General features: G+C 41.9%; 1 protein-coding gene across 9 annotated transcripts in view; it reads left to right on the plus strand.

Annotated features, from left to right (window-relative positions):
- TENM1 (teneurin transmembrane protein 1) overlaps positions 1-26,084 on the plus strand; it is a 517,886-nt gene that overhangs the window by 351,149 nt on the left and 140,653 nt on the right. For all 9 annotated transcript variants that reach the window (XM_037909021.2, XM_043523191.1, XM_043523186.1 and 6 more), the window contains 2 exons: positions 23,027-23,212; positions 24,437-24,460. In XM_037909021.2, the coding sequence (XP_037764949.1) occupies positions 23,027-23,212; positions 24,437-24,460 (210 nt within the window). The remainder of the gene's footprint in view (positions 1-23,026; positions 23,213-24,436; positions 24,461-26,084) is intronic.

Raw genomic sequence — 26,084 nt, forward strand, 5'->3', positions numbered from 1 at the left:
ACCATGAGTTTTCAAAGATAATGGCCAATGGCTCTGCAATCACATCCGCCAGTTCCTTTAGCACTCTCGGATGCAACGCATCCGGCCCCATGGACTTGTGCACGTCCAGCTTTTCTAAATAGTCCCGAACCACTTCTTTCCTCACAGAGGGCTGGCCATCTCCTCCCCGTGCTGTGCTGCCCAGTGCAGTAGTCTGGGAGCTGACCTTGTTCGTGAAGACAGAGGCAAAAAAAGCATTGAGTACATTAGCTTTTTCCACATCCTCTGTCACTAGGTTGCCTCCCTCATTCAGTAAGGGGCCCACACTTTCCTTGGCTTTCTTCTTGTTGCCAACATACCTGAAGAAACCCTTCTTGTTACTCTTAACATCTCTTGCTAGCTGCAACTCCAGGTGTGATTTAGCCTTCCTGATTTCATTCCTACATGCCCAAGCAATATTTTTATACTCATCCCTGGTCATTTGTCCAGTCTTCCACTTCTTGTAAGCCTCTTTTTTGTGTTTAAGATCAGCAACGATTTCACTGTTAAGCCAAGCTGGTCGCCTGCCATATTTACTGTTCTTTCTACACATCGAGATGGTTTGTCCCTGTGACCACAATAAGGATTCTTTAAAATACAGCCAGCTCTCCTGGACTCCTTTCCCCCTCATGTTATTCTCCCAGGGGATCCTGCCCATCAGTTCCCGGAGGGAGTCAAAGTCTGCTTTTCTGAAGTCCAGGGTCCGTATTCTGCTGCTTTCCTTTCTTCCTTGTGTCAGGATCCTGAAATCGACCATCTCATGGTCACTGCCTCCCAGGTTCCCATCCACTTTTGCTTCCCCTACTAATTCTTCCCGGTTTGTGAGCAGCACGTCAAGAAGAGCTCCGCCCCTAGTTGGTTCCTCCAGCACTTTCACCAGGAAATTGTCCCCTACATTTTCCAAAAACTTCCTGGATTGTCTGTGCACCACTGTATTGCTCTCCCCACAGATATCAGGATGATTGAAGTCGCCCATGAGAACCAGGGCGTGCGATCTAGTAGCTTCTGCGAATTGCCGGAAGAAAGCCTCGTCCACCTCATCCCCCTGGTCCGATGGTCTATAGCAGACTCCCACCATGACATCATCTTTGTTGCTCACGCTTCTAAACTTAATCCAGAGACTCTCAGGTTTTTCTGCAGTTTCATACTTGAGCTCTGAGCAGTCATACTGCTCCCTTACATATAGTGCAACTCCCCCACCTTTTCTGGCCTCCCTGTCCTTCCTGAACAGTTTATACCCATCCATGACAGTACTCCAGTCATGTGAGTTATCCCACCAAGTCTCTGTTATTCCAATCACATCATAATTCCCTGACTTTGCCAGGACCTCCAGTTCTCTCTGCTTGTTTCCCAGGCTTTGTGCATTTGTATATAGGCACTTGAGATAACCCGCTGATCGCCCCTCATTCTCAGTATGAGGCAGGAGCCCTCCCCTCTCACACGCTCCTGCTCGTGCTTCCTCCCGGTATCCCGCTTCCCCACCTACCTCAGGGCTTTGGTCTCCTTCCCCCGGTGAACCTAGTTTAAAGCCCTCCTCACTAGGTTAGCCAGCCTGCTTGCGAAGATGCTCTTCCCTCTCTTCGTTAGGTGGAGCCCGTCTCTGCCTAGTACTCCTCCTTCTTGGAACACCATCCCATGGTCAAAGAATCCAAAGCCTTCTCTCCGACACCACCTGCGTAGCCATTCATTGACTTCCACGATCTGATGATCCCTACCCCGGCCTTTTCCTTTCACGGGGAGGATGGACGAGAACACCACTTGCGCCTCATACTCCTTTATCCTCCTTCCCAGAGCCACATAGTCTGCAGTGATCCGCTCAAGGTCATTCTTGGCAGCATCATTGGTGCCCACGTGGAAAAGCAGGAAGGGGTAGCGGTCCGAGGGCTTGATGAGTCTTGGCAGATTCTCCGTCACATAGCGAATCTTACCCCCTGGCAAGCAGCAGACTTCTCTGTTTTCCCGGTCAGGGCGGCAGACAGATGACTCAGTCCCCCTGAGGAGAGAGTCCCCGACCACCACCACCAACCTCCTTCTCTTGGGAGTGGTGGGCGTGGAACCCCCAACCTTAGGACAGTGCATCTCATGCCTTTCAACTGGCGTAGTCTCCTTCTGCTCCCTTCCCCCAGACGTATCATCTGGGCCACTCCCCGCAATGGTACCTGTGAGAGAACATGAAAACGGTTACTTACCTGCATCTGCATTGCTGGTACATGGACGTTCCCCCTTCTTCTTCTGGAGGTCACATGTTGCCAAATTTCTTCACCATCCTCCTGTCCCCGCTGCGCAGCCTGCTCTGAATCTTCAGAACCTTGTGCCCATAGAAGCATATCCTGACGTCTGTCCAGGAAGTCTTCAGATTCTCTTATGCAACACAGGGTCGATACCTGTTGCTCCAGACCTTGAACCTTCTCTTCCAATATGGAGACCAGCTTGCACTTTGTACACACAAAGTCGCTTCTGTCCTGTGGAAGAAAGACAAACATGGCACATCCAGTGCAGGTCACAACAGCTGAACACTCCCCATCCATATTACCTTCCTACTACGAGCTTCCTCAGGAGATGCAGTAATTACTCAGAGAAGCCGTCAGGGTGCAAGTCTCAGTGGGCTCACCCCAGGCGAACTCCCAGGCAAACTCCTGCTGTTTGCTGCTCTGCTGTTCCCCGCTGCTCAGCTGGTTCCCCGCCGCTCAGCTGGTTTGCGGAGCACCGGCTTTTTAAACAGCTTTTTTTAAACCTGTATGCTAGCATTTGAAAGCTTTCCAATTATTTTCCAAATCAAGGATATATCTTTATATAGAACCAGTGGTATGTGTTAGGATGGAAAGTGCTTTCAATCACAGTACTGAAAGTCATACTTTACCGCTAACGGTACATTTACTTACCTCTAGCTGGAATGCCGTAAAGGCAGAATCCATCTTTACTAAAAGTTTGAGTGTGGTAATACTTTAAAAGTTTCTGCTGCTTTGAGAGAGAGTGGAGAGTACCACTTGAGCCAGTAGTTTCTCTCAAAATGGAAGAAACTTGTTAAGTGCTGCCAGTGGAATTTTATAAAAACAAAACCATCAAACCAAATATACTCCCACACGTACTCAAACTCCACCCCCACCCTGCAGAACTGGGATATATTTTTGGTAGACCTTTTTCCATCGTCGCTGAAAATAACTGTAAAAAGTTGTTCTTTCTCTAATCAACCTGATTCTCCTGACTGATTTATATAGCAATGCCACAAACCAGTGTTTACAGGAACACAATCCCTTCCAGTTATTCTTGTTTGGCCAGACCTTTTGAAAGCATAACTACCGTAAAAGAGCTGTGGTTATATATAGCTATTACTTCATCCAAAAAACTACTCTGAGAGGACTGAAATTGTAAGCTTCACATTCAAAAGTCAAGAAAAGACAAAATAAAGATTGCACGTATGACCTTAAGCTCTGTCACCTTCGGGGTGTTCTTTACAACATAGTCTTTGTTATTGCTCACTTAATTTTGTTCTACATTTGTTTGGTCCAGTCATGTACATAGTTACTCTGAGGTGTATGATTGCTCCCTGGTGGCAGTCACACTGAAGACAGTGTCCTTTTGTCTTCAGCAGGACAATGTTCAGGAGTAAGGTGACTCCTGGAAGTAAATGTTTGCTGAAATAAGCCAATGGATATAACCAACACTGAACTCTGGCATGACTGAATGAATAGAGTGAGAAGAGGAGGCTGGTAATAAAGAGGGAAATGTATATTTATACAGTAATGATGGGAGAGCAAATGCATAGAAGTACATAAGAGTTGAATGAGTATTTGGTCAATTATATGTTTTTAAAGTTTACTGGGGTGAGGATTTGTTTCTACTAGCTGGGGTAAGGGATCTTCAGATCAAAGGGGATGGGGCCATTACCCTAGGCCCCTTTACCAGATCTTGGTGCAGAGTTCATTGCTCCTGAACTCCGCTTGGGGAGGCATTCTATACAAGATCTCCCAGAGCTCTCCTTGAGGCATTGTGATTCCATCCTGATACCTCTTTGGGCAAGTGGCTAAATGTCTCTAATTCAACTACTAATTTTCAAAAAGCTTTTTCTGAACTTCCTCCTTTGCTTCTTTGTCCCACATTCCCTATGAGGGACTCTACTTTCCATAACATTAAAGGATTGGGAAGTTTCAGAGTAACACTGAGTTAAAATGAGCAACCGTAGAAATGGTAGAGAAACTTGCATTTGTTTTGGTTCAGTACACTGGGGTGAGCTTTTTAATGGTACATGCTATATACAATGATTCTGTATTACAGTGCTGGTGCTTACAGCTAATTTGAGATCAAACAGTGCAGTGGTATGTGTTTCCAAGCTCATTTTACTGTCTGGGGAGCACTGAGTTAGTCCATGAAAAAATGGGGTGTTTTTACATTTTACTCATATAAAATTGTTATGTTGAACCTTTGCTCACTGTGGGTCCAGAAAATCCTGATACATACCAGGGCAATATAGGTACCAGAAGGATGTATTCATCTAAATGGAATACGTTCTTGACATGGCGGCCCAACATCGTCTGCTCCCAGCCCAGGTCTCAGTCGTGAAGATCCTTGACTACTTAATTGCACTTAATACAGGCCAGCCTGTCATTCAGCTCTGTTAAAGTCCAGCTTATGGTGATCTCAGCTTGTCATCTGCCTTTACAGTTGTGCTTGGTCTTTTCTCAGCCCACATTATCGAATTTCTCACAGTCTTATTACCATCTTACCCACCTGTCAGAGAATCTGCTCCTGCATGGGACCTTAATTTAGTCCTCCAGAGGTTTACGCAGCATCTGTTCAAACCTCTTTCAGAATGCTCCCTGCATTTTCTCACTGTATAGATAGTCTTACTAGTGACTGTCACTTAAGCCAGGAAGGTGAGTGATCATCAGTATTAATGGCTGAACCCCTGTGTGACATTTCATAGGGACAAGTTGGTGCAATAACCTCACTCAAAGTTCACTGCTAAAGTGTCTCAGATTTTCATTTAAACTGGTTGGTCAATCTGCCTGTCTACTTTCTGGAGCCACACTTAGCGCTAGCATGTAGCCAGGATTTTTCTTTATTATATTGGAATGGCTAAACCATTCAGACTATTGCCACACCTATTTCTAGCAATAGCCTGGTGTTTTAAAGGTCAAGCCATCTCTTCACAAAGAATATTCAAATGGATAACAAAATGTATCTCACTATGTTAACAGCTGGCTGGCATATCCTTCCCACTGAACATCCGCACCCACCCACCGCAGCACAAGCAACTTCCACAATCTGCTTTGGGAAAGTGCCAGTATCAGAAATCAGTAAGGTGTCAACATGGTGTAACCAAGTGATCTTTGTCAAACACTATGCGTTGGAGTTAGCTGCTACGTCAGATGCCAAGTGTGAGAGAGCAGTACTTCAATCACTGTTTGACTGATGCAGTTGAAACTCCTCATTCCCATCATCCCAAGACAATACTCCTTGCTAGTCGCCTAGAGTTGGACCCACACTGACACATACTCGAAGAAGAAAGAATGATTACTTACCGCCTAGTATTGTGGTTCCTCAAGAACCACATGTTGTTAGTCAGTGTGGATTCCACAGCCTGCTCTCAATCCCCACTTTTCAAATCTTCAGCAACCAGGGGCTTTAAAGAATTGCAAGGGAAATGGGATTGGGTCATGGTCACTCCACCTTTTATGCCCTCACACAGGAGCACGAGGAAGCACAGGCGTACGTGTGGACATAGCAGACACTGTTATTTAAAAAAAAGTCAGTCTTGCACACATGAGATGTATGAGCACCTACAGTGTATCTGCACTGATCACAGTATCTCGGAGAGCCACAGTTATTGTAGGGTAAGTAACTGTTCCTTTCCGCATCCTAATGACCTTATCCAATGGTCATAAAAAGAGCTAATATTTTTTCTCATCAGTCTTGTAAGCTAATTTTTTGAAAAGCAGATAATTTCTTTATAATTAAAGCCCTGTAATATTACTCAGAATATAAATTTGAGTGTTTTATATTCATAATTCTCTCCACACGATGAGTTTTTATTTCTTTGTTCTTTCATTTTTGTCCCTGGGTTTTCTCTTTGTTCATTGGTCCTTTGGCAACCTCAAGAGTGGAGCCCTCTGAAGAAGTCAGAGATACAGGCTTTACCTTCCTTGTACTCATAATTTACTTATCCATCTGACAGGTGATGATATGCACCAGAGACATCCATTTCCCATTTAATCTTCTCCTTATCCTAAGGGATGTGAACATAAAGCAGAAAAGTGATATTCTCTTTATGGTCAAACTCATTATAAACTGGTTTTTGTGAAAAACTCCTTTCCTGAAAAGGGTCATTCTTGGCCCTTTCAACGGCTCAGCAGCTGTACACCATGTTGAATCCTTATCCAGTTGTGGATATGTGTTAAAATCCATAGTGTTCAGCTCCCCACCAGATGGCTCACCTGACCTGTGTGGCATAGAGGTGTTGAACTGCACATTACAAAATAATAATAATAACAGTAGTAATAATAATAAATAATTAATAATTAATAACAACTAGCTTTTATATAGCACACCTGCAGAGTAGGACACTGATTCTAGTCCTATTACTGGATTATTTTTAATGCCACCAACAAACTCCACAATAACTGACTTTTTTCTCTTTCATTATTTTAACTACAGTTTTAGGTCCGCATGTACAGAGTTTGAGCCAAAGTTCTTTGAAGTCAATGGGAATCTTTCTGTTGCATGCTTTGGGACCAGATGCTTATACCCAGATAGAGGCAGTTTTTCACATCACTCAGCAGTGACCCTTCTGGCTGAATGAAGTAGCAGCATCAACAGTCTAGGAAGAAAAAAACCGAGGAGTACTTGTGGCACCTTAGAGACTAACAAATTTATTAACAAAGCTTATGCCCAAAAGCTTATGCCCAAATAAATTTGTTAGTCTCTAAGGTGCCACAAGTACTCCTCGGGTGTTTTGCTGATACAGACTAACATGGCTATCACTCTGAAGTCTAGGAAGAGATACTCATCTAGTTCTGTGTCTGGGGGAATGTAGATGTAACATGGGATCTTGAGACTAAGGGCCTGTAACATAGGACCTTGAGACTAGGGGATAGAAAATGAGGACATGGGAAGAAAATGGAAGATAGAATACATTTTGTGCATTCACAAATGCCCAGTTCCATATTTATTCCTCTAGATCACACTCATGAATGAAAACAGGCCAGATACTTCAATACACCTGGTGTAATTCCACTGAATCCATTGGAGTTACTCCAGATTTACACCAATGGATATGGCCCAGTATGATTGGTAAGATGATAATGACTGTTCTTTTTATGAGTGCATATGTCCCAAAGTGATTATGAGTAGATGTTATATATTTAGCATATCTATTTTGGTTCAGCTCTGCACCAGCAAAATTAGTGACAATTTCACAAAGGATAAAAATAGATTGACACCATTTCTTCTCTATCTTTTGAAACACAGAACATCTTTAAAACTGAAGTTCTTTGAAAAAATACAAAATGTTGTAAATTGTAATGCAAAGTAGAATAATTTAAAAATAATTAGAAATACACATTTTTAAAGTAAGTGCTTCAAAGGAAAATGCGTGAAGGCATAATACAGCATATTAATATAGCTCAAGACATCTCAAATTGATTTCAAAATTAAACAGCAAAAATTGCAACTTGAAAAAAATTACTTAGGTAAAACCATTACAGAGCAATCAAAAAACTCTTCAAATTTAGGAAATTGCAAATTATGGGTGTCAGTCATTCTGATTTGCCAAGGACAAGGGTATTCACTCAAAATAACACTCAGTAGTGAAAATACCCTTGAAACATCTTTCAGTACATGAGGTAAACTGTCACATATTTTCTATAGCCTTTCTCTTTTGCTCTTTTTCATTCGGCATTTTTATAGTATTTTCTATTTTTAGCAAATCTAAGGATCTTTTTAATTATGTTATGATCATTGCTCATTGCTTTGTTCTGTAGGGAAGATTGGCATTCTTAATTTTGTCTAACTGTCCTCTTTAATTTGTGGGGAGCTAGTCTATTACTGCACTGCAAATTAAAAGGATGATTGAAGTTTCCCCTGTTGTGCATGGTTTGACATTGTAGAAGAGCTCTTCTTACCCCTGTATATTTCATTGAAAAGTGCAAACTATGTGACCAGCTTGATCTGTATTTCCTGTAGAATTGTAAGAGTTTGCAAGAAGCCATCTTGTGAATGAGATTCCTTTTAAAATAATTAGTAGCAGTAAAAGAATGGAATGCTTAATTCAATCACTGGAGAATATAAAATGTGAGAAATTAGGGCAGCAAGAAACACTGTAATAAATAATAATAATAATAATAATAGTAATAATTAATAATCCACTAGATGCTGAAACCAGACCAGGAGGAACCAAAAAGACCGATGCAGTCATTTATTGGTAAGGAGAGGTCAGGGGTGTGAAAGAGGCAATGAAGCAAACTGTGAGATAGTTTTACATGCCAACCCATGCTTGATCCCTTGATCCCTGGTAGTACTTGAAGGAATGCCAAAAAATGTTGCCTCTTCTCCTCCCTTTCCCCTCTGAATCTTAAGCTTTCCCTCTGTTCCCCCAATCCTCTTTCAACCATAATTGAAAATATCTACCTTTCCAAAACAACTAATAATTTTGATGTGCTTGGTAGTGGCACTTTGTCTGCTTCTATAGCCCTTACCCCTAGATGGTGCTAGATCTAATATAAAAGAAATCAGGCACAATATTGAAGCATCTGACAGGATTTTGTTTGGAGATGATAAAGTCTTTTCCCTTTCTCTCACATATAGTAAACAGAGAGGCCAAGCAATGAATGTATATGGAGTCTGAGCTCTGCAGTAATAGTGATCTCTAGAGCAGGTGAGGCATCTGGCAGGGAACTGTGGAGAAGCTTGCATTGCCACTGACCATGCCATGATACATAAGTAGATGGAGAGAGGGCTTGGGTCTCCAGGGGTGTCACTCTGGTGCCTTTTCCCAACATTAAAATACTTCACAAAATGTAAAGAAAAACAATCTCCAAAGAGCCTAGATGGCTGAGGGAATTAGTAATGAGATACAAAACCTTTCACCTCTCAGTTCACAGGATCAATTGCAACTCAACTTTAAGGATGAAAGTCCTTACTCTCAGACTGCTGCTGAGTATATGTGAGGTGAGATGTTGGATTCAGTTTACTATGTATTAGCCTTGGTATCTGTTTTACAGTTACCGGTAATTTCCATCCTTATTGGCAGGCCAAGCTGACAGGACCAAGAGTGAATGGCCATGGAGGCTCAATTAACTTCTTGTCACCTGGAGAATGGTCTTTCCAGATCATGGAGGAGGTCTGTTAGCAGGACAGTGCACGGAAGCAGCATTGCCACTTCATATTATTCTGTACCTGTTCTAGTTGTGATCCTGTCCGTGCCAGGCCTGATAAGGGCACTGTAATGCACAGCATAGGCTAGGTATGATAAGGGCACTGTATACTTACAGTTCAGTGTGAATTAATAGGTGGGCCTCTGACCCCTGGCATTTGGACAGGCCTGGCGGTGGTTCACCCTCGTATCCTGAGCAGCTCAGGAAGCATTCATGGAAGCAGCTGTGAATCATGCTATGGCAGCATTATCAAGAAAATAGACTCAGGCCTAAAGTTATAACCCCCAACACTCAGAATGTCCAGTTGTCAGTTACTAAAATGTCCTGACTTGCTTTTCATCATGACCTCAACAGAGTGCAAAGTAATATCTCAGCACAAAATGAACTATTGTAACTACTCTTCCCCTGCCGCCCCCCCCCGACCCCCACCAAGCCAGGCCCTCCAAATTCACACAGGGCCTAAGCATTTAAGCAAAAACCTATGAGTTTGGAGGGGCTTGTTCACTTAGTTTAGATCTCTGGCAGGAGCTTGCTGTTTCAGTAGTGTCCAGACAATGCAGATTCTTTTCAATCGGGCCTTCCTAGTCATTGTCATTTTAAGCCTCATCTGACCTCGACAACAACCACACACTTTGTCCTGGTGAAAATGTCCTTCATAAAAGCTAGTGACCGGGGTGAAAGTAAGTTAGAGGACTTACCGGTATGCCGGAGTCCTGAGCAGGGGGCGTGGCCTCAACCGGAAGAGGTGTGGCCTCAACCGGAAGAGGCAGGGCCTTAAATCACCGGGCCCTTTAAATCTTGATTTAAAGGGCCAGGGCTCCAGCTGTGGTAGTGGCAGCTGGGAGCCCGGGGCCCTTTAAATCACCCCCAAGCTACCAGCTGCAGAGGCGGCTGGGAGCTCAGGGGCGATTTAAAGGGCCCAGGGCTCCAGCTGCCGCTACTGCAGCGGAGCCCCGGGCCCTTTAAATCACTGAAGAGCCCTGGGGGCTCCCGGCTGCCACCGCTACCCCGGGGCTCTGGGCTCTGGCAGAGCTTTAAAGGGCCTGGGGCTTCGCTGTTTTAGCAGCTGCCGGAGCCCCAAGCCCTTTAAATCCCCGCCTGAGCCCTTCTGCCCAGGCCCTGGGGTAGCAGTGACCGGGCTCCATCCGAGATTTAAAGGACCCTGGGGCTCCAGCCGCTGCTATCGCCCCGGCCCTTTAAATGCCTGCCGGAGCCCCACCGCTGCTACCCCAGGGCTCGGGCAGCAGGGCTCCGGCGGGAATTTAAAGGGCCGGGGCAGTAGCAGTGGCTGGAGCTCCGGGGCTCTTTAAATCCCCGCCAGAGCCCCCCCACCCCTACCCCAGAGCTCGGGCAGCAGGGCTCAGGCGGGGATTTAAAAGGCTTGGGGCTCCAGCCGCAGCTAGCGCCCCGGCCCTTTAAATCCCCTCTGAAGCCCCGCCACCACTACCCCAGGACTTCGGCAGCGGGGCTCAGGCGGGGAGTTAAAGGGCCCCGGGAGGGTAGTGGGGGCTGGAGATCTGGGGCCCTTTAAATCCCCGCCACAGCCCCGCCACTGCCGCTACCCCAGGGCTTGGGCAGCAGGGCTCAGGCCAGGATTCAAAGGGCCCTGGGGGGGTAGCAGCAGCTGCAGCTCCAGGGCCCTTTAAATTCCCGCCAGAGCCCCCCTACCCCTACCCCAGGGCTCGGGCAGCAGGGCTCAGGCGGGGATTTAAAGGGCCTTGGGGCAGTAGCAGCGGCTGGAGCTCCGGGGCCCTTTAAATCCCCCCAGAGCCCCACCACCGCTACCCCAGGGCTTTAAATTGCCCTCTCGGAAAGCCGGTCCTGGTGCGGCGCACCGGCTTACTTTCACCTCTGCTAGTGACACAAAATGGTGTCCCTTGCATTCAAAGGGTTTCTTCTCCTAGTCAGAATCCAATAAAGGGAATTTTTGTTTTATGACAAAAAGCATTAAAATTTGTTAGGCTAAGGAAGTACAAGCACATTTTATTGAAACGTTTACTTTACAATTCAGTGCAAGTTGATTGTTTATAAGAGGCAAGTTTATAGTTCAATCAGCATGCTTAAATTTTGTATTTCCTTTGGAAATTAGTTTCTAAACCATGCTGTGCACTTGAAGGCATAAAGTCCCTTTTATGCTATGTTTTAATTTTCCTTAACACATTGTGGTATCAAAGTTATGATATTCTCCTTTAGGATCTGCTGACTAAAATTGTGTTGCACAAATCCCTCTAGAATAGTACTTTAAAAAATATTTTATTGTAGTGACATGATAAATTTAAAAAGCTATCATGATAATATAGGCTACCCGGGGAAATATTCCACAAAGGTTAATTTTTCGCTGAAAATAGAAAACTACTGTCTATCAGAAGGTTAAATGATGAAAGCTTCATACACGTTTCTCCTGCATATTGCTTTATCTGGCTTGTTGATTACTTAGATAATCCCAGGGGTGACAATACAAACAGTCGAATTCCTGGGTCAAGTCCACAATAAAGATTTTTGCTTTAAAATGTAGACCTAGTAATTCTTTTAAAAATGCAAAACAAAATAAGTGAAATATTACAGTAATTGAAAATACATTTTACTGGAGATGGAGCAAAGACTCCATGTACATTATCCCATTGTGCAACATACATTCATGCAGTCCAGAGGTGGGCAAACTAAGGCCCACGGGCCACATCCGGCCCACGGGACCATCCTTGAGCTCCTGGCTGGGGAGGCTAGTCCCCTGCCCCTCCCCTGCTGTCCTCCCTCCCCCATAGCTATGCCACCATGCAGGCAGCGGGGCTGCGAGTTCCTGCCGCTCCGAGCAGCATGGTAAGGGCGGGGGCGGCAGCGGCGCACGTGCGCAGCGGTGAAAAGATTGGGTAGAGGGTCCCAGGGGGCAGTCAGGGGACAGGGAGCGGTTGGATGGGACAGAGGTTCTGGGGCGGTCAGGGGGCGGGGAACGGGGGTGGGATGGATAGGGGGCGGGGCAGTCAGGGAGCAGGGGGGGTTGGATTGGGGATGGGATCCCCGGGGCGGGCGGTTTGGGGCGGGGGGTCCTGGGAGGGGGTGGTCAGGGGACAAGGAGCAGGGGGGTGTTGGATGGGTCAAGGGTTCTGAGGGGGGCAGTCAGGGGGTGGGAAGTGGGAGGGGGCAGATAGGGGGTGCGGGCGGGCACCAGGCTGTTTGGGGGGCAAAGCCTTCCTTACCCGGTCCTCCATACAGTTGCGCAACCCCGATGTGGTCCTCGGTCCAAAAAGTTTGCCCATCCCTGCCCTAGTCCCATGGCTTTGGAAGTCTTGGCTATTTAAATGAACAGATCATCATGGTATAAAGCAGAAGTTCCCACACTGTGATCCAAGGACTGCATTCTGATGGTCTGCAGAAAGCTGTCAGTCCACACAGTGCTTGGCTCATCCTTGTTTCCAGCTATTTCTACAGGAACTCAGCCTCTTGATTGCAGCAGCTACTGCTGAGGGGAGAGACAAGCTGCCTTTAGGTATCATATTGTTGGTCAGCATGGCCAGGAGAGAAAGAAATTCAACAAAACAATGCCTGCAGAGAAGAGTATCAGGAAGCAGGGGGGCTGAGAAGAATGGAGTGGGTGGCAGAGAAGCACGTGCAAGGGAGAAGGGAGACAGAGGAACTAAACGGAACACACGGTTTCAAAATCTGCAAACTACATATCTTACAGACAACAGTTAAATACTTTCCTAAAGTTATTTGTTCCATGTAAACAATTGTTCTAGCAGCTAAAGGAATGTGTGATTGCAAAAGGGATGGTGACACGCGACAGTCACTGCGGTTCTTGCTATGAGAAGTACAAAACCTATGAAGCATGTGCTGTGAATGGGTGGTGTTATCAGAAGAATGGTACAGAGTTGTGTGCTCGAAGAGAAGGGTGCAAGTTTTTTAATCAGGTGGGAGACTGATGGAGCGTTATACCCAGTCATAAGCTTTGGCTGTTTCAGGAGTGTGTTCACATATACTTTATGTCTTTGCTGAGATACAAATAATACATTTCAGGAGATCATAGGGTTGCTAGCTTGTTAAAGCAAAGCGTAGTTCTTCCCTGAAAAATGACTCTAACGTAGCAATGTGGATACCCTGGACATCATCCCTTTGTTTCCATATTAAATTAGCTCCATTTTCAAGTAAAACAAGAGACTTTTTTTTTTAAAACTGCCAGCCCAGATTCCTCAACTTAGGCTCTGAAAGTCACACTGGGTATGTCTACACTGCACACTAAGCCCAGGTCTGTGGGACCCAGGCTTGTGGACTCTGTTTCCAAGCCTGTGCTTGAGTGTCCACTCTACATTGTAAACCTGGGTTTACAATTCCTGAACCCATCTCACAGTGTGTTAATACGTCTGTGCGGCACTACACAGACCTTCTGGCATGAATCTGCAGCATCAGTTGCATACTTGCTGCAAAATGACAGGGCTTTCACCTGAGTCATGGCAAGATTTGGGCTCTGACAAACCCCGGCACCAGAATCCTAGAGCCCATGTCCTGAGTACTGATTTGTTGGGTTTTTCTTGAGCCAGAGTCCAGGCTTAGAGTGCAGTGTAGATATACCCACTGTGTCCTTTACTTCTCAGCATCGTCTCCCATCCAGACTTAGCCATCAGTTGCACATATGCAGGTCTGGGGCTGCCTTTGGGTTTGCACAGTTGCATCTGAATTTAAGTTACTAAATAATTATCTTGATTATGTATGATAAGGAATAGTGCCCTCCCTCTCAGCAATGTTGGCTTTGCAGGGGTAGCAGAAGTAAACAGCAGTAGAAATGTATTTTTGTTTCTACAGTCAGATAAATCTCTGAAGGTTGCACGCAGAGAGCACATCCACTGGGTCAGTTAAATGTTTACATAGTCATTTTTCTTAGTAAGCCATATTCTAAGGTGAATTGAGTGAATTGCAGTTGTTATCTACTATGTATAAACAGCACTTTAAAATCGTGTTTCTTCTTAATTTAATATTAAGGATAGAACTGATTAAATAATTCATTGGGAATCATGTAATCTCTGAATTTAGCCTTTTTCAATAATAATAATAATTGTCCTATTCTCAAATTATCCATAAACCATTTTGTGCTTAACTGCGGAAAATTCCTGATCCAGTCACACAGGCTTCTGTTCCCAGAAATGGCAGTTCTCAGGCTTTAAAGAAGCAGTTAAGCCCATCTCTGTCAGCTTTACCAAACTTACCTAATGAATGAGCTCTTTGCTTATTTTATTTTTTTCTAATGGTCAACTTCCAAGGCCTCCTTGGACGCATTTCTCACTAACTTTACTATCTATAATGTCTTTCACTGATTCCCATTTGCATTTCATGATACAGCACTGACTCAGGGGTTTCACTTCTTTCCCCAACTCTCATGTCTACCTGGCTTCTGGCTTCAATCTTGCATCTGTGGGCCTCACACCTGAGGAACCCTGTATTGCATTTTCCTTCTACCAGTGAATTCCTCCATGCAGCCTTGTCTTTGTGTTTCTGTAACAGTTCTTCTATCCCACTCATTACTGGCTTAAAATTCACTTTTTTGCACTGCTCCCTCCCTAGTACTCTGATTGAACGAGCCATACATAGAAAATAATATGCACTGAAAGAAATTCCCTCCTGTTGTTCCCAGATTATTGGGAAGCAGTTTACAGAGCTTGTTAGCCAGAGCATGAATCTCTAGTGACCACTCTGTAGCTGCTCTGCTTACAGCGTGTAAGGCTGAAACAAAGTAATTGAGATAACTATGAAAAAGGACAATATTTGTCACAGAAACCTCACATACATTTACTTGAGAAGCCCAATATAAAACAGTCTGTACAGAGCACAATGGGGTTTCCCCCCTCACCCCATGTCAGTGTAATCTTCCTTGCTATTAGATTACACTTCTGTTCATTTATTTTAAAACATTTCCCACAAGTCTTATCTGACCTGTCAACCTGTATCATCTCTAGATCTAAAAAAGAAGAGACAAATTCTGCTGGTAAAATCCCTTGTGAGTCAGACACAGCATAATTGTATTTCTGTTTTACACCAATATCATAGCTTAGTAAACAAAGCTATGCCCACTGGTGAATGCGTTAATCCTTCTCAGTAGTATCAATTTCCAGAGCTTTGGTTCCATGAAATGAAATATCTATTGGTATGTTTACCATTGCCAGTCCAGATTCATAAAGTTGCATTGATTAGATTTTTGAACTGTGAAAAATCAATACAGGTTGGGTTTTTTTATATAAATTGGATTTGGATCAGGAAGAAAATATTCCACAGATGAGAAATAAAACTGGACAGAAAAATGTGATTGAAAACATCAAATGGTGGGGGGTATTGTATCAGTCTCTGCTGACTTCTTTGTCTGTCCAGTGATGATTTTCTTACACAAATTGATTGTCAAGAAAATTAAGGCTCCTAGTTTGTGAAAGATATTTTCCAAATTAGTCTAGCATTATGAGTAACTGTATTAAAATTTTAAAAATCCACTTACATGCAGATATTTTATAAAGTGAGCAGACTATGTCCTATAATACCCTACACTAGCCAGTGAGATTGTTGACGGCAGCATTGCTACTGGAAATCATGAAAGCTTTTTTTTGAGTACTTAATGCATCAGAAATGTATCCATTGAGATGGGGCAGGATTATTTCCAGAAAGCAATTAATAGTTACTCCAGTGATGGGGAGACATTATTATGAGTAACACATAAAAAGATACAGCAACTTAGTTCCAATGTTGTTTTTATTTTATGTGGTTTGGGCTGTGGGACTATGATGGAGTAGTCTGCCTCCTTTCAGGATAGTGGTGCCTAGTGGTCAGCCCAACCCCATCATGAGGAGTGGCCCATTAAGCTTGTGAAAGGTCTGATACGGATATAGATACACCCACACATACGGATCTAGAAGATATTGATAAAGAGGAAGTGTCCCAGATATAAGTAGTGCTTGGGAGGAAATCTCATCCCTGTGTCTTTAAGGGCCTGGGGCCAGGAGCCTTGCAGAGAAGGTGAAGTAATGCTCCCCTCTTACCCAACAAATTGGGGATAAACAGGGGATTGGGGTCAGCATAAATGCTGCTCCCTCCCTCATAGCAGGGCAGACACCAGCAGGAGAACACTGGTCTGCTGAACCCTCTGAGGTCTAATTGCAGGGAAAGAAGCCAGCTGAGGCAGAAGTGGGCTAAAATCTTGCAGCTGGCTAATTTAAAACTAGTATTGGTAGAATTAGGTTTTTTTTATATAATTTTGATGGATAATATTGATGTTTACTTTTCAGCATGTTTTTATTTGTATCAATAGAAATTTTCACAGTTGTGGGAAATTTATGAGGGGCTCAGACAATGGGAGGCAGATAATACTTATTTTGTGACAGTAGACGTTGGGATTCAAAATGTTAAAACTTTAGAACCATTAAACACAAATCGCCAGTATCACATGTCAAAGTACACAGAGTAAATGAAACTTTAATAAGTTCTCTAGCAGCATTTTTCTTAGTTTGCTTATTTGTAAATTTCAATTAGTATTGATGGAAATATTTTTTCATGGTTTGTGTGCATTTGGTGAAATTAATGTTTACCCGTTGTGACAGGGTCGGGCCAGATGGCTATAGGAGAGTAATAGAAGGTGGATATATTAGCCCCAGGCTAAGTAGGTCCCTTTTCCCTGGGTAAGGGAAAGGTTCCAGAACAATCAGGGGACTCCTGGCTTAAGAAGAGACAGAGAGACTGGCTAATTTACAGCCCAGCTTCAAGGAGAAGAGCTGAGGACACCTGTTTTGAAAGAGGTGACTAGGACTCTTCTGTGCACCCAGACTGGAGTGATCTAGGGCAACTAACCAAAGTGAGTTACACTAGATAGAAGGAGTTAATAAATCAGACCTCATGAGGGATACATGTCTTGAACCAATTTAGTCTGAGTAATTGACTGAAAGAACCTGAGGGGTCCCTGACTGCAATATACCTACAGAGCCATGAATGGCTGCAAGGGGGCATGCTGGATGGTAATGCCTCGTGGCAGGTACAAACATAAGAAATGTAACTTGGAAGTCTGAGAAATGATACGTCACAAATATTTTCTCTGCATTAAGTTTAAAAGCAAAGAGCTAACAGTTTAAATTTAAAGTGAAACTGATTGTTTGGGGCAGTGTTGGCTCTGCTATATGGGCAGGATAGGTGGTCATGTTGTGCTGATGGGCTATATTGTACTGAATAAGTATCTGAATAATGATTTTCAGTGCATACTTTGATGTTGACACCTTGATTCTTTGACAGCCGTACCTCACTGAGGAGTATCCAATGCCATGAGTAACCCTTTAGAAACCAATGGGATTGCTCATCGAGTAAGGCATTCCTTAACATGAGCAATGACATGAAAATCATCTGTATTCACTAGGCACAATTAAAAGCAGAAGCATCCAACATTTTGCAGTTTCCAGTAAATCCACCATTAATCACAGTTGCAGTAATTATTTTTGGGACAAATCTAACAAACAGACAACACAGAAGAGAGAGAGAGGAAACTGGGTATTAGTCAGGTTCCTTGATTCCCATTCCTCTTCCTCTTGGCCATCCACTCAGGCAGTTGGTCTCATGAGGGTTAACGGTCCAGTTAGAGTCTTGGGTCTACTTATACCCATTTGACCTTCAGCAGCAAAGCTGGACTATTATATATGATATCTTAAATTCATAAAACATTTCACATACAGGGCTAGCTCCTCAGCTCATGTTAAATCAGCACAGCTGCATTGAAGACAATGATTCAAAGGAGACTCTGGCCTAAAAACAGTTTAAGTCTAATCTTTCACCCCATGGTAAACACCAGAGCAGGGTGTTTCCTAGCTATGAGACAATATTTTAAGACAATTGTAGGCCATGGGGGAATAAGAAAAATTAAATTCAGCCCAATAATCAGAATAAATCAAGAAAACAAAGCGACAGAAATAAAACAATGGGGGAGAAAGAGAGAGAAGGTCTGTAAAAATGTTGGATGATTTATGAAGTATAAAAGGAAGTCCTTGTGTTTCCATCACAACCCTAACTGACACAACTATTCCAGCAAAAGCCCCCGTGTATCCATAGTTATACCAGCAAAAAGTCCTTTTGCCAATATAACTCATTTCATTTGGGGAACTGGAACCTTTTCTAGTGCAGACAATGCCACCATTTGGTGTCATTCAGAAACAGCTTCGTCACTTTTGAAACTTGCAATTTAAGTTTTTAAACTTTTGTGGGAGAAAAAATTATATTAATAAAATCAGTTGCTGAAAAAATGAAAGATAGAACAGGGTTGTCTCCAGGACACAGCAGGTAGGTAATTTAAAAAGCTCAGGAATATTGTTGAAATTATTATGCAAGCTTATTAAATGCAATGTATATTTAAATTGAAAAAAAACTTTCTTTATTAGGCCCAGATAGGTGAATTTTCATAGCCTCTAGCAGTTAAGCATATTGGGTAAAAGTCGGGTTAGATTAATTTCTAATCTTTATGGAAATCCATTTTTTAATAAATGGATTTCCAAGTTATGAATATGACACTTAAGGGTTTAGAATATCTGTAGCACAAGGTTCATCATTTAAATATGTGGGGAAAGTAAAATGAAAGAGTTTTTTCTTTTAAGATTATATGAAAACTTTTGTTTACATATATTTTTATATTTTAACATAATATTCTAGCTGAGTTATTCCTGAAGTGTGTTGAAATAACATAGAAATCTTATCATTAGAATCTATAAAATATTTAGCTTTAATTTTCTTTTTCCTATTATGCAATTAGAAACTTATTATAAAACACAGTTAAGCGAACTCATTGTTGACTTAGATAATTAAAATAAAGAATATGAAGTGAATTTTTAATGCTTTTTAGATTAGCCCCAGAATGATCAACAGATTTGTCTCCTTTTCAAGAATATCTACCAATAATGCTTCAGACTGTATATGATGTCTTCTAACAAAATTAATGAACATTCAGAATTAAGGACATGCTCATCCGGGATGGTTCTGAGCCCTTAAAGCATCCGGTGTCGTGGAAGGAAGAACAGACATAATTTAGCAAAGGGTCCAGTATAGCAATTACATGATCTTTGAGCTTTTTTATGATGTGACATTTATGGACAGAATTGTTTGGGACCATCTACCTATTTTGGGGTTTTATATTCTGCTCATCACTATAGTATCTCAGTACCATCCACTGTGGAGTATTCTTTTGTTTAACTTCCTATGCGAACATGGTCTACCAGGACAAACAGAAATGTAGTCAGCTATTGTTTCTCCCAGTTTGGGGGATTTTATGCATATGTTTTTCTCCAAGAAGAACTAAAGAGTTTGTTGTGTGTTTGGATATTCAAAACACGGTAGCTTGAACTGAAAGCGCATGCTTAGTCATATTTATTAGGTGAGCTCCTGGTTTTAAATGGAAACCTTCTGTGTGCTTGTGCTATTTTGCTGTAGTTAGGATGGTCATTAGATTTGATTTCTCGTGCCTTGCCCGAGAACAGAAATCTATGAAGAGTCATGAGAACTGTACTTGGATCTCCCAGCCTGAAGAATCCCTCTCCAGTGTTCTCTTAAACAGCATTTTTAGGAGCTTAATATTAACTAATTGAAACAATGATGGAAACCTGAGAGTTCAGACTCTGCCCACAGAGTGCTGATGTGTCAAGTGGTTGAGCAAGAGGAGGCAACTGAACAAAGTATCTTCTCCGCTTTGCAGCCTTATTATCAGAGAAATGTTGTTGAAGTTCACCATTAGCTTTCAAAGGAAAACAGTGTCCGTTCTCCAGCGCAGCCACTGGTTCATTAGTTCATGGCAGGAATTGTTTTCAAATTTTCCTTTGACTTCGGAAAGCATATGAAGAGATCACTGGTCTAGAACTGTTGACCAAAGTGAGGCCCTACACTCAATTTGATGGCATTTCTCTGTCTCAGTGCAATGCAATAACTTTTGAACTCTGCATCCGATCTGTTCCAGAATTTCAGGAAATATTCTAGGCATCAGTGCCCAGAACCCTATTGAATTTGGTGAAAATCTGAAAACTTGAAATGGATATGGGGGACACGTGGTGCCACTGGCATCTGATTAGGGGCACGAGGATTAGAGGAGAATGAGGGGGCACACAGAACCCCTGGCATGGGGGGCATAATGTGGGATGCTGGAATGGAGGGAGGCAGGCAATGGGAGTACAAAGAGCTGCTGGTGCAGGAGAAGAGGGAAACAGAGAGAGCACACAGAGCCTGGGCTTTTTATCCAGGTTATTTCACAGCATTTGGAATGAAGAACATGACTTAGTATTTTTGAAGTTTTTCACAAGTATGGGTTTTTTTTTCCATTTTCAGTCTGCTCTGCTTATTTCATCCAAGCCAGTAAATGGCAGTCATTTTATTTGGTGAGCTAGATTTAGATTGGTAATGTTGAGATAAAACAATAACAATATCTGGGCCATCCAGACCACATCTTTTACTCACAAGGCTGATTTTATTCACTGCAATTTGTTACATGAGAACTAGTTTTGCCATATTTCTGGTCTACTTGAACAGTGTGGATTCTCCAACCCTGTTGCATCCGCTATGCTGACAATGGCTGGAGGTGATGTAGGTGTCACCACATTGGCACTATATTATCAGATCATCTCTCTACACCTGGCTGATCCTTCTGTGCCTGGCTATGTTAACATGTGAAAAGCAGCAACAATGCAGGATTTGGGCCTGTCTAATTACAGATATACTCATCTGGTGTAATTAACCTGAGCCAGATCCTCGACCGGTATAAATTAGCATAGTGCTGTTGAAGTCAATGCAGCTATGCTAATTTATACCAGCTAAGGAGCTGGCCTGTACTCTCGAGCTAAGTGGATGGGTGTAATTTGCTGCACTGGAAGAATTTACCCAAAATAGTAAATTTTGTGGACATAACACTTTCTGGGAGACAACTGAAGGGTCTGTTGAATAAAATTGTTCTTCTTTAGGTAAGCAAAGGAGAAATGCTGAACTTTATCCAGATTTAATTTATACAAGTGTTGTGCATTGCAACATGCTAAAGGCACTCAGTAATACTAAATTATTTCAACAAAACTTTAAAGTCTGTCTGTATTTTTTCATGCTCACTTGCAATATATTCCCCAAGGAAATATATTTGTATTTTAGCATAATTTTGTCATTTTTGTAGCCTATAAGGTAGAGAGAGAGAGAGAGAGAGAGAGAGAGAGTTATATATATATATAGTTATATATATATATATATAGTTATCTACATATAATGTTTTTAAAAGGTATTGCTGAATAAAACTGTTCCTGACCCTAAAACATTAAAAATGACATTCCTATACATATGTTGTAAATCACACAGCTGTCAACATCTGTAATGTTATTGCATGGGGGTTTGGTTTTTATTACTTCTTTCTTTCTGTTGAAAGATTGAAATTGATAAAGAATTTAAATATGTACTTTTAAAAAAAATTCATATAGAGTGTCACTTTTTGCCATTACAGACATTCAAGGGGGAGTGTTTATATACAATAGTTCAGAGTAAGAAATTATCATTCTTTAAAACCTGTCAGGGGAAAATCTTTCCACCATTTGGTATGTTACACATTTTAAATCCCCTTTTAAATCAGAACAGACATGGTTATTCTGGCTTATACTTATAGTGCTATCAACTAGCTTCTGAGAAGGAGGAGGAAACATTCCTCTGGCAGGTTAATTGCAGAATAACAAGCAAATTCTGTCTGCTGAAACTAATTATTTTAAATAAATTTAAACTATATTGAGCCCTCTTATAATGAAACCATTCTTTTCACAGAACAACTTCACTCTAAGTGGAGGTAGAATTGCAGCTGGCATATTGTGATTTATTGAAACAATTCAGGACTTTTAATTCTCCTTCACTCTGAATGGAGTTTCACTAGTGCCCCATCCATGCAGAAAAATTTACTGTGAATAGAAATGACTTGCAAGAACTGATCTTGTCACCATGAAATAGTCTTTATAGTTTGATCAGCCAGCCGTTGATGGGCAAAAGCAAAGCTTTTTAAACACAGACCTTGAAAACCATTGCAGAATTTGGGACATATTCCTATATATGAGTAATACTGTATTTTTCCAGGGCTGTGGGTTGCTTGCTGTTTGACATGTGTTATTTCCTTTCTGTGTATTAGCTCGTTGGCTTTTATTGCCATAAGTGAAGGCCATTACCATTGGTACAAACTGATTAATATCTCAGGGATCACTTTGCTGTAATAAATTAGTCACACTTTGTCTTTTAACTCAATCCACCTGGACCCTGTACTTTTCAAACTGTTTAAATAAAAACTGTGTCCTAGATTTCTGGAAACACCTATCAGAATCAGGAATGGATGTGTGATACACTGGCTTAGGGCTTGATCCAAAATGCACCCAAGTAAATGGAAGTCTTATCATTGGTTTCAGTGGGCTTTGGATCAGGGCCCTATGGCATGCAGTTAGTGGCTGGCCCTAACAAATATAAGGATTGCTACTTACTTGCTGCTAACTAAGGAGTAGTTCATGTGGTTGCAACCTGTATTTCATGATAAAAGTCCTTCATTTAATCACTCTTGATGACCGATGTCTGTATGCATTATCATGCATAGTCCATAACAAAACATGATATTACCATCTAAAAGTATGTATTCTTTGAATCCTATATAGAATTATGCACTATGGACTGTGGCAGCCATGGGGTTTGTTCAAGAGGAATATGCCAATGTGAAGAAGGCTGGGTAGGACCAAGCTGTGAGGAACGTACATGCCACTCTCACTGTGCTGAACATGGCCAGTGCAAAGATGGGAAGTGTGAGTGCAGCCCTGGATGGGAAGGGGATCATTGCACCATTGGTAAGATTTTATATCTTGTTTTTTTTAAAAGGCTGACTAGCTAATAGGAAGATCTGCTGCAGCCATCAACTTGAAGATCTTTTGGAAAAATTAGAGAGCCAAATTCAGGCCTGGAGTACACAGATGCCTCTCCACTGACTTTGATGGATTGGCACACACTTACACCATATCCATATTTGTCCCACAGACTGGTCAGTGCAGCTTTTGCTTTACATGCAGCAATACTTATGTAATAGTTGGACGTATCCAGTCAAAGTTCTATAGGTTACATTCTAATGCACAGCTGAGCTACTTTCCTATAGGTACTGAGAATCATAAAAAAAATACTTAAAAATTATTAATAAAAGTTGTGAGAGGCTGAAACTAGCAGGCAGCTTAAATAATTCTAAATCTGCTGCCTTCCCATCATAGGATTTAAATATTTTGCTTGTCACAAGAGATGGTTTTACAGCAGCCGACAACTACAATATTGTTAATAAGAAGCTAAAGTTTATGGGTCTTTTCAGAAGTCACTACTCAGCTGTACAAATGTTAATTGTTATATTTTAATAAAATGTGACACATTTTTACAAAGCTTAATAGTGTTTCTTGCCAAAATGTCATTACTGTTTTCCCAGAGCATTCTTATTCTTAAACATTTTAATTGCATGTAAGAGACCAGGATACCTAATTTTGAGAGGTAGGTAGTCCAAATTTTCAGGCTTTGCAAATACTGCGCTTATCATTTTTCTTTTCTGTATTTTGAAAATTTGGCCCTTCCTCATTTAATTAAATGGCTACATTCTATAGCCAGTGATTCAATTACCTTATAATACCTGCTTATAGGGAGTAAAATTGATAAAAAATAAAGGTAATTTTCTTTATTGTTAGTAAAAAATGATTTTGTTCAAGAGATTTAGTTTTGGTTTTAAAAGGAAGATAACTAAGCAATGAGTGAATTAAGTAGAAGGCACAGCTTGCATTACACATGGTAGTGCCCATAATATTAAAAAACAATAACTGAAGAACACACACGTAGCTGCAATTATTGTTTGTTGCTATATGAGTCCTTTCTGACATCCTGGATAACAAAATCAGCTATTTGTTTTATTCAAAGTGGTAGGAATAGACCTGATTACAATAAGAGAGAGGCACTTTATCTTAACCAAAGTATGGTAAACTATTAGCAAATGGTTTCTGTGTTTGAAATTCAATCTATCACAGTTTTGTTTTTTCTTTTTTAAGCTCACTACTTGGATGCTGTGCGAGGTAAGCTTTTCATATCAGCATTGCAAAGGAATAATGAAAGGGTATAAAAGTGTTGGGAATGGGGGTATTTGGGTGACTTGTTCCCTTTTGAGCCTCCCATTTCCTGTACTGTTAAGATACAATATTTATCCAGGATCGATCAAATGGATGACTGGATAGGTAGGTATCTATTTACAGAGAGGTCTCATTTGTCAAACAATATATCAGTACATTCTGCATTCTTAGCTCTTTATATTGTCTCAATATTTCATCAGAAGCAGAGGTGTCTAAAGTAAGCATGACTGGAATGTGGCTTTCACATTTGGTTACCAATTTCCATATATATGTAATATGCTACGTGAGGCGAGTCAGATTTCTGCTCATGGTTTCCATTCACGGAGTGATGACAGCACTGAGGACTTGGTATTACCAGAATAATTTGTGTCAATCCTTCCTTCTATTAGAACAACATTTCCATATTTTTATCATCTGCAGCTAGAGAGTAGGTTTCATTTGTGAAGGAAATATGCTTCTCTAAGACTTTGGAGGTGGGGGAGAAATGTAAAACAACACATGTTTTAAAACCTGGCATTGTATAGTACCGTGTGAGGTTTTGAGATTCAGAGGGATTTATAAATATTTGCTCTACCTCACACCCGCGTTGGTTGCTGCTTTGAGCAATTTGTGTGTTTGCCCTTTGGCAGAAAACACTATCTGGGCTACAGATGATATAGTTGATTAAACCATTCCAGACCCAAAGAGCCAAATTCTGTGTAGATTTGCACCCTGTGCATGTCCTTTGACATAAATTTGCTCTGCAGGGCCTATGGCTTGTTTCTGGCCCTACATGTCTATGTCTTTCATGGTTTGGAAGCAATCTCTCAGTCCTAGCCACACTGTTGTGTAAGAAATCACACTGTCCCAACGAGAAACTGCAGAACTGGAATTAATTTGCAAACTGGACACCATCAAATTAGGCCTGAATAAAGACTGGGAGTGGATGAGTCAATACAAGAACTAAAAAATTTCCCCCTACTGTTACTCACACCTTCTTGTCAACTGTTTGAAATGAGCCACCCTCATTACCACTACAAAAGTGATTTTTCATCCTATTGATAATAGCCCATTTTAATTGAATTGTCTCGACCCCTCACTTGGTAAGGCAACTCGCATCTTCTCATGTACTGTTATACATATCTTCCTACTGTATTTTCCACTCCATGAATCTGATGATGTGGGTTTTAGCCCATGAACGCTTATGCCCAAATAAATTTGTTAGTCTCTAAGGTGCCACTAGTACTCCCCGTTGTTTTTGTTTCTACTGTCCCCTGGAAAGATGGCTCTCAGCAGAGATATCAGACGAAAAAGGATTCCAAAAAGGATTGGGCACTTATTTATGTATTTATTATTTTATCTCTTCAGAATTAAATAACAATAAAAAATGTCCTAGGTTACCTGAGAATTATTAGACTTACACAGTGAATGAGCTGCCAAAATCTTAACAACCGGTTCCCTCCTTGCCCCATGAGGGGGTCGTGGCCCACCCCAGCCCCCTGGGGACTCCTGCCCCATCCAACCCCCTGCGTTTCTTGATGCCCCCCCCAACCTCTGCCCCATCCACCCTCCTCCCCTGTCTCCTGACTGG

Source organism: Chelonia mydas, chromosome 9 (assembly GCF_015237465.2).
Source record: "Chelonia mydas isolate rCheMyd1 chromosome 9, rCheMyd1.pri.v2, whole genome shotgun sequence".
Lineage (NCBI taxonomy): Eukaryota > Metazoa > Chordata > Testudines > Cheloniidae > Chelonia > Chelonia mydas.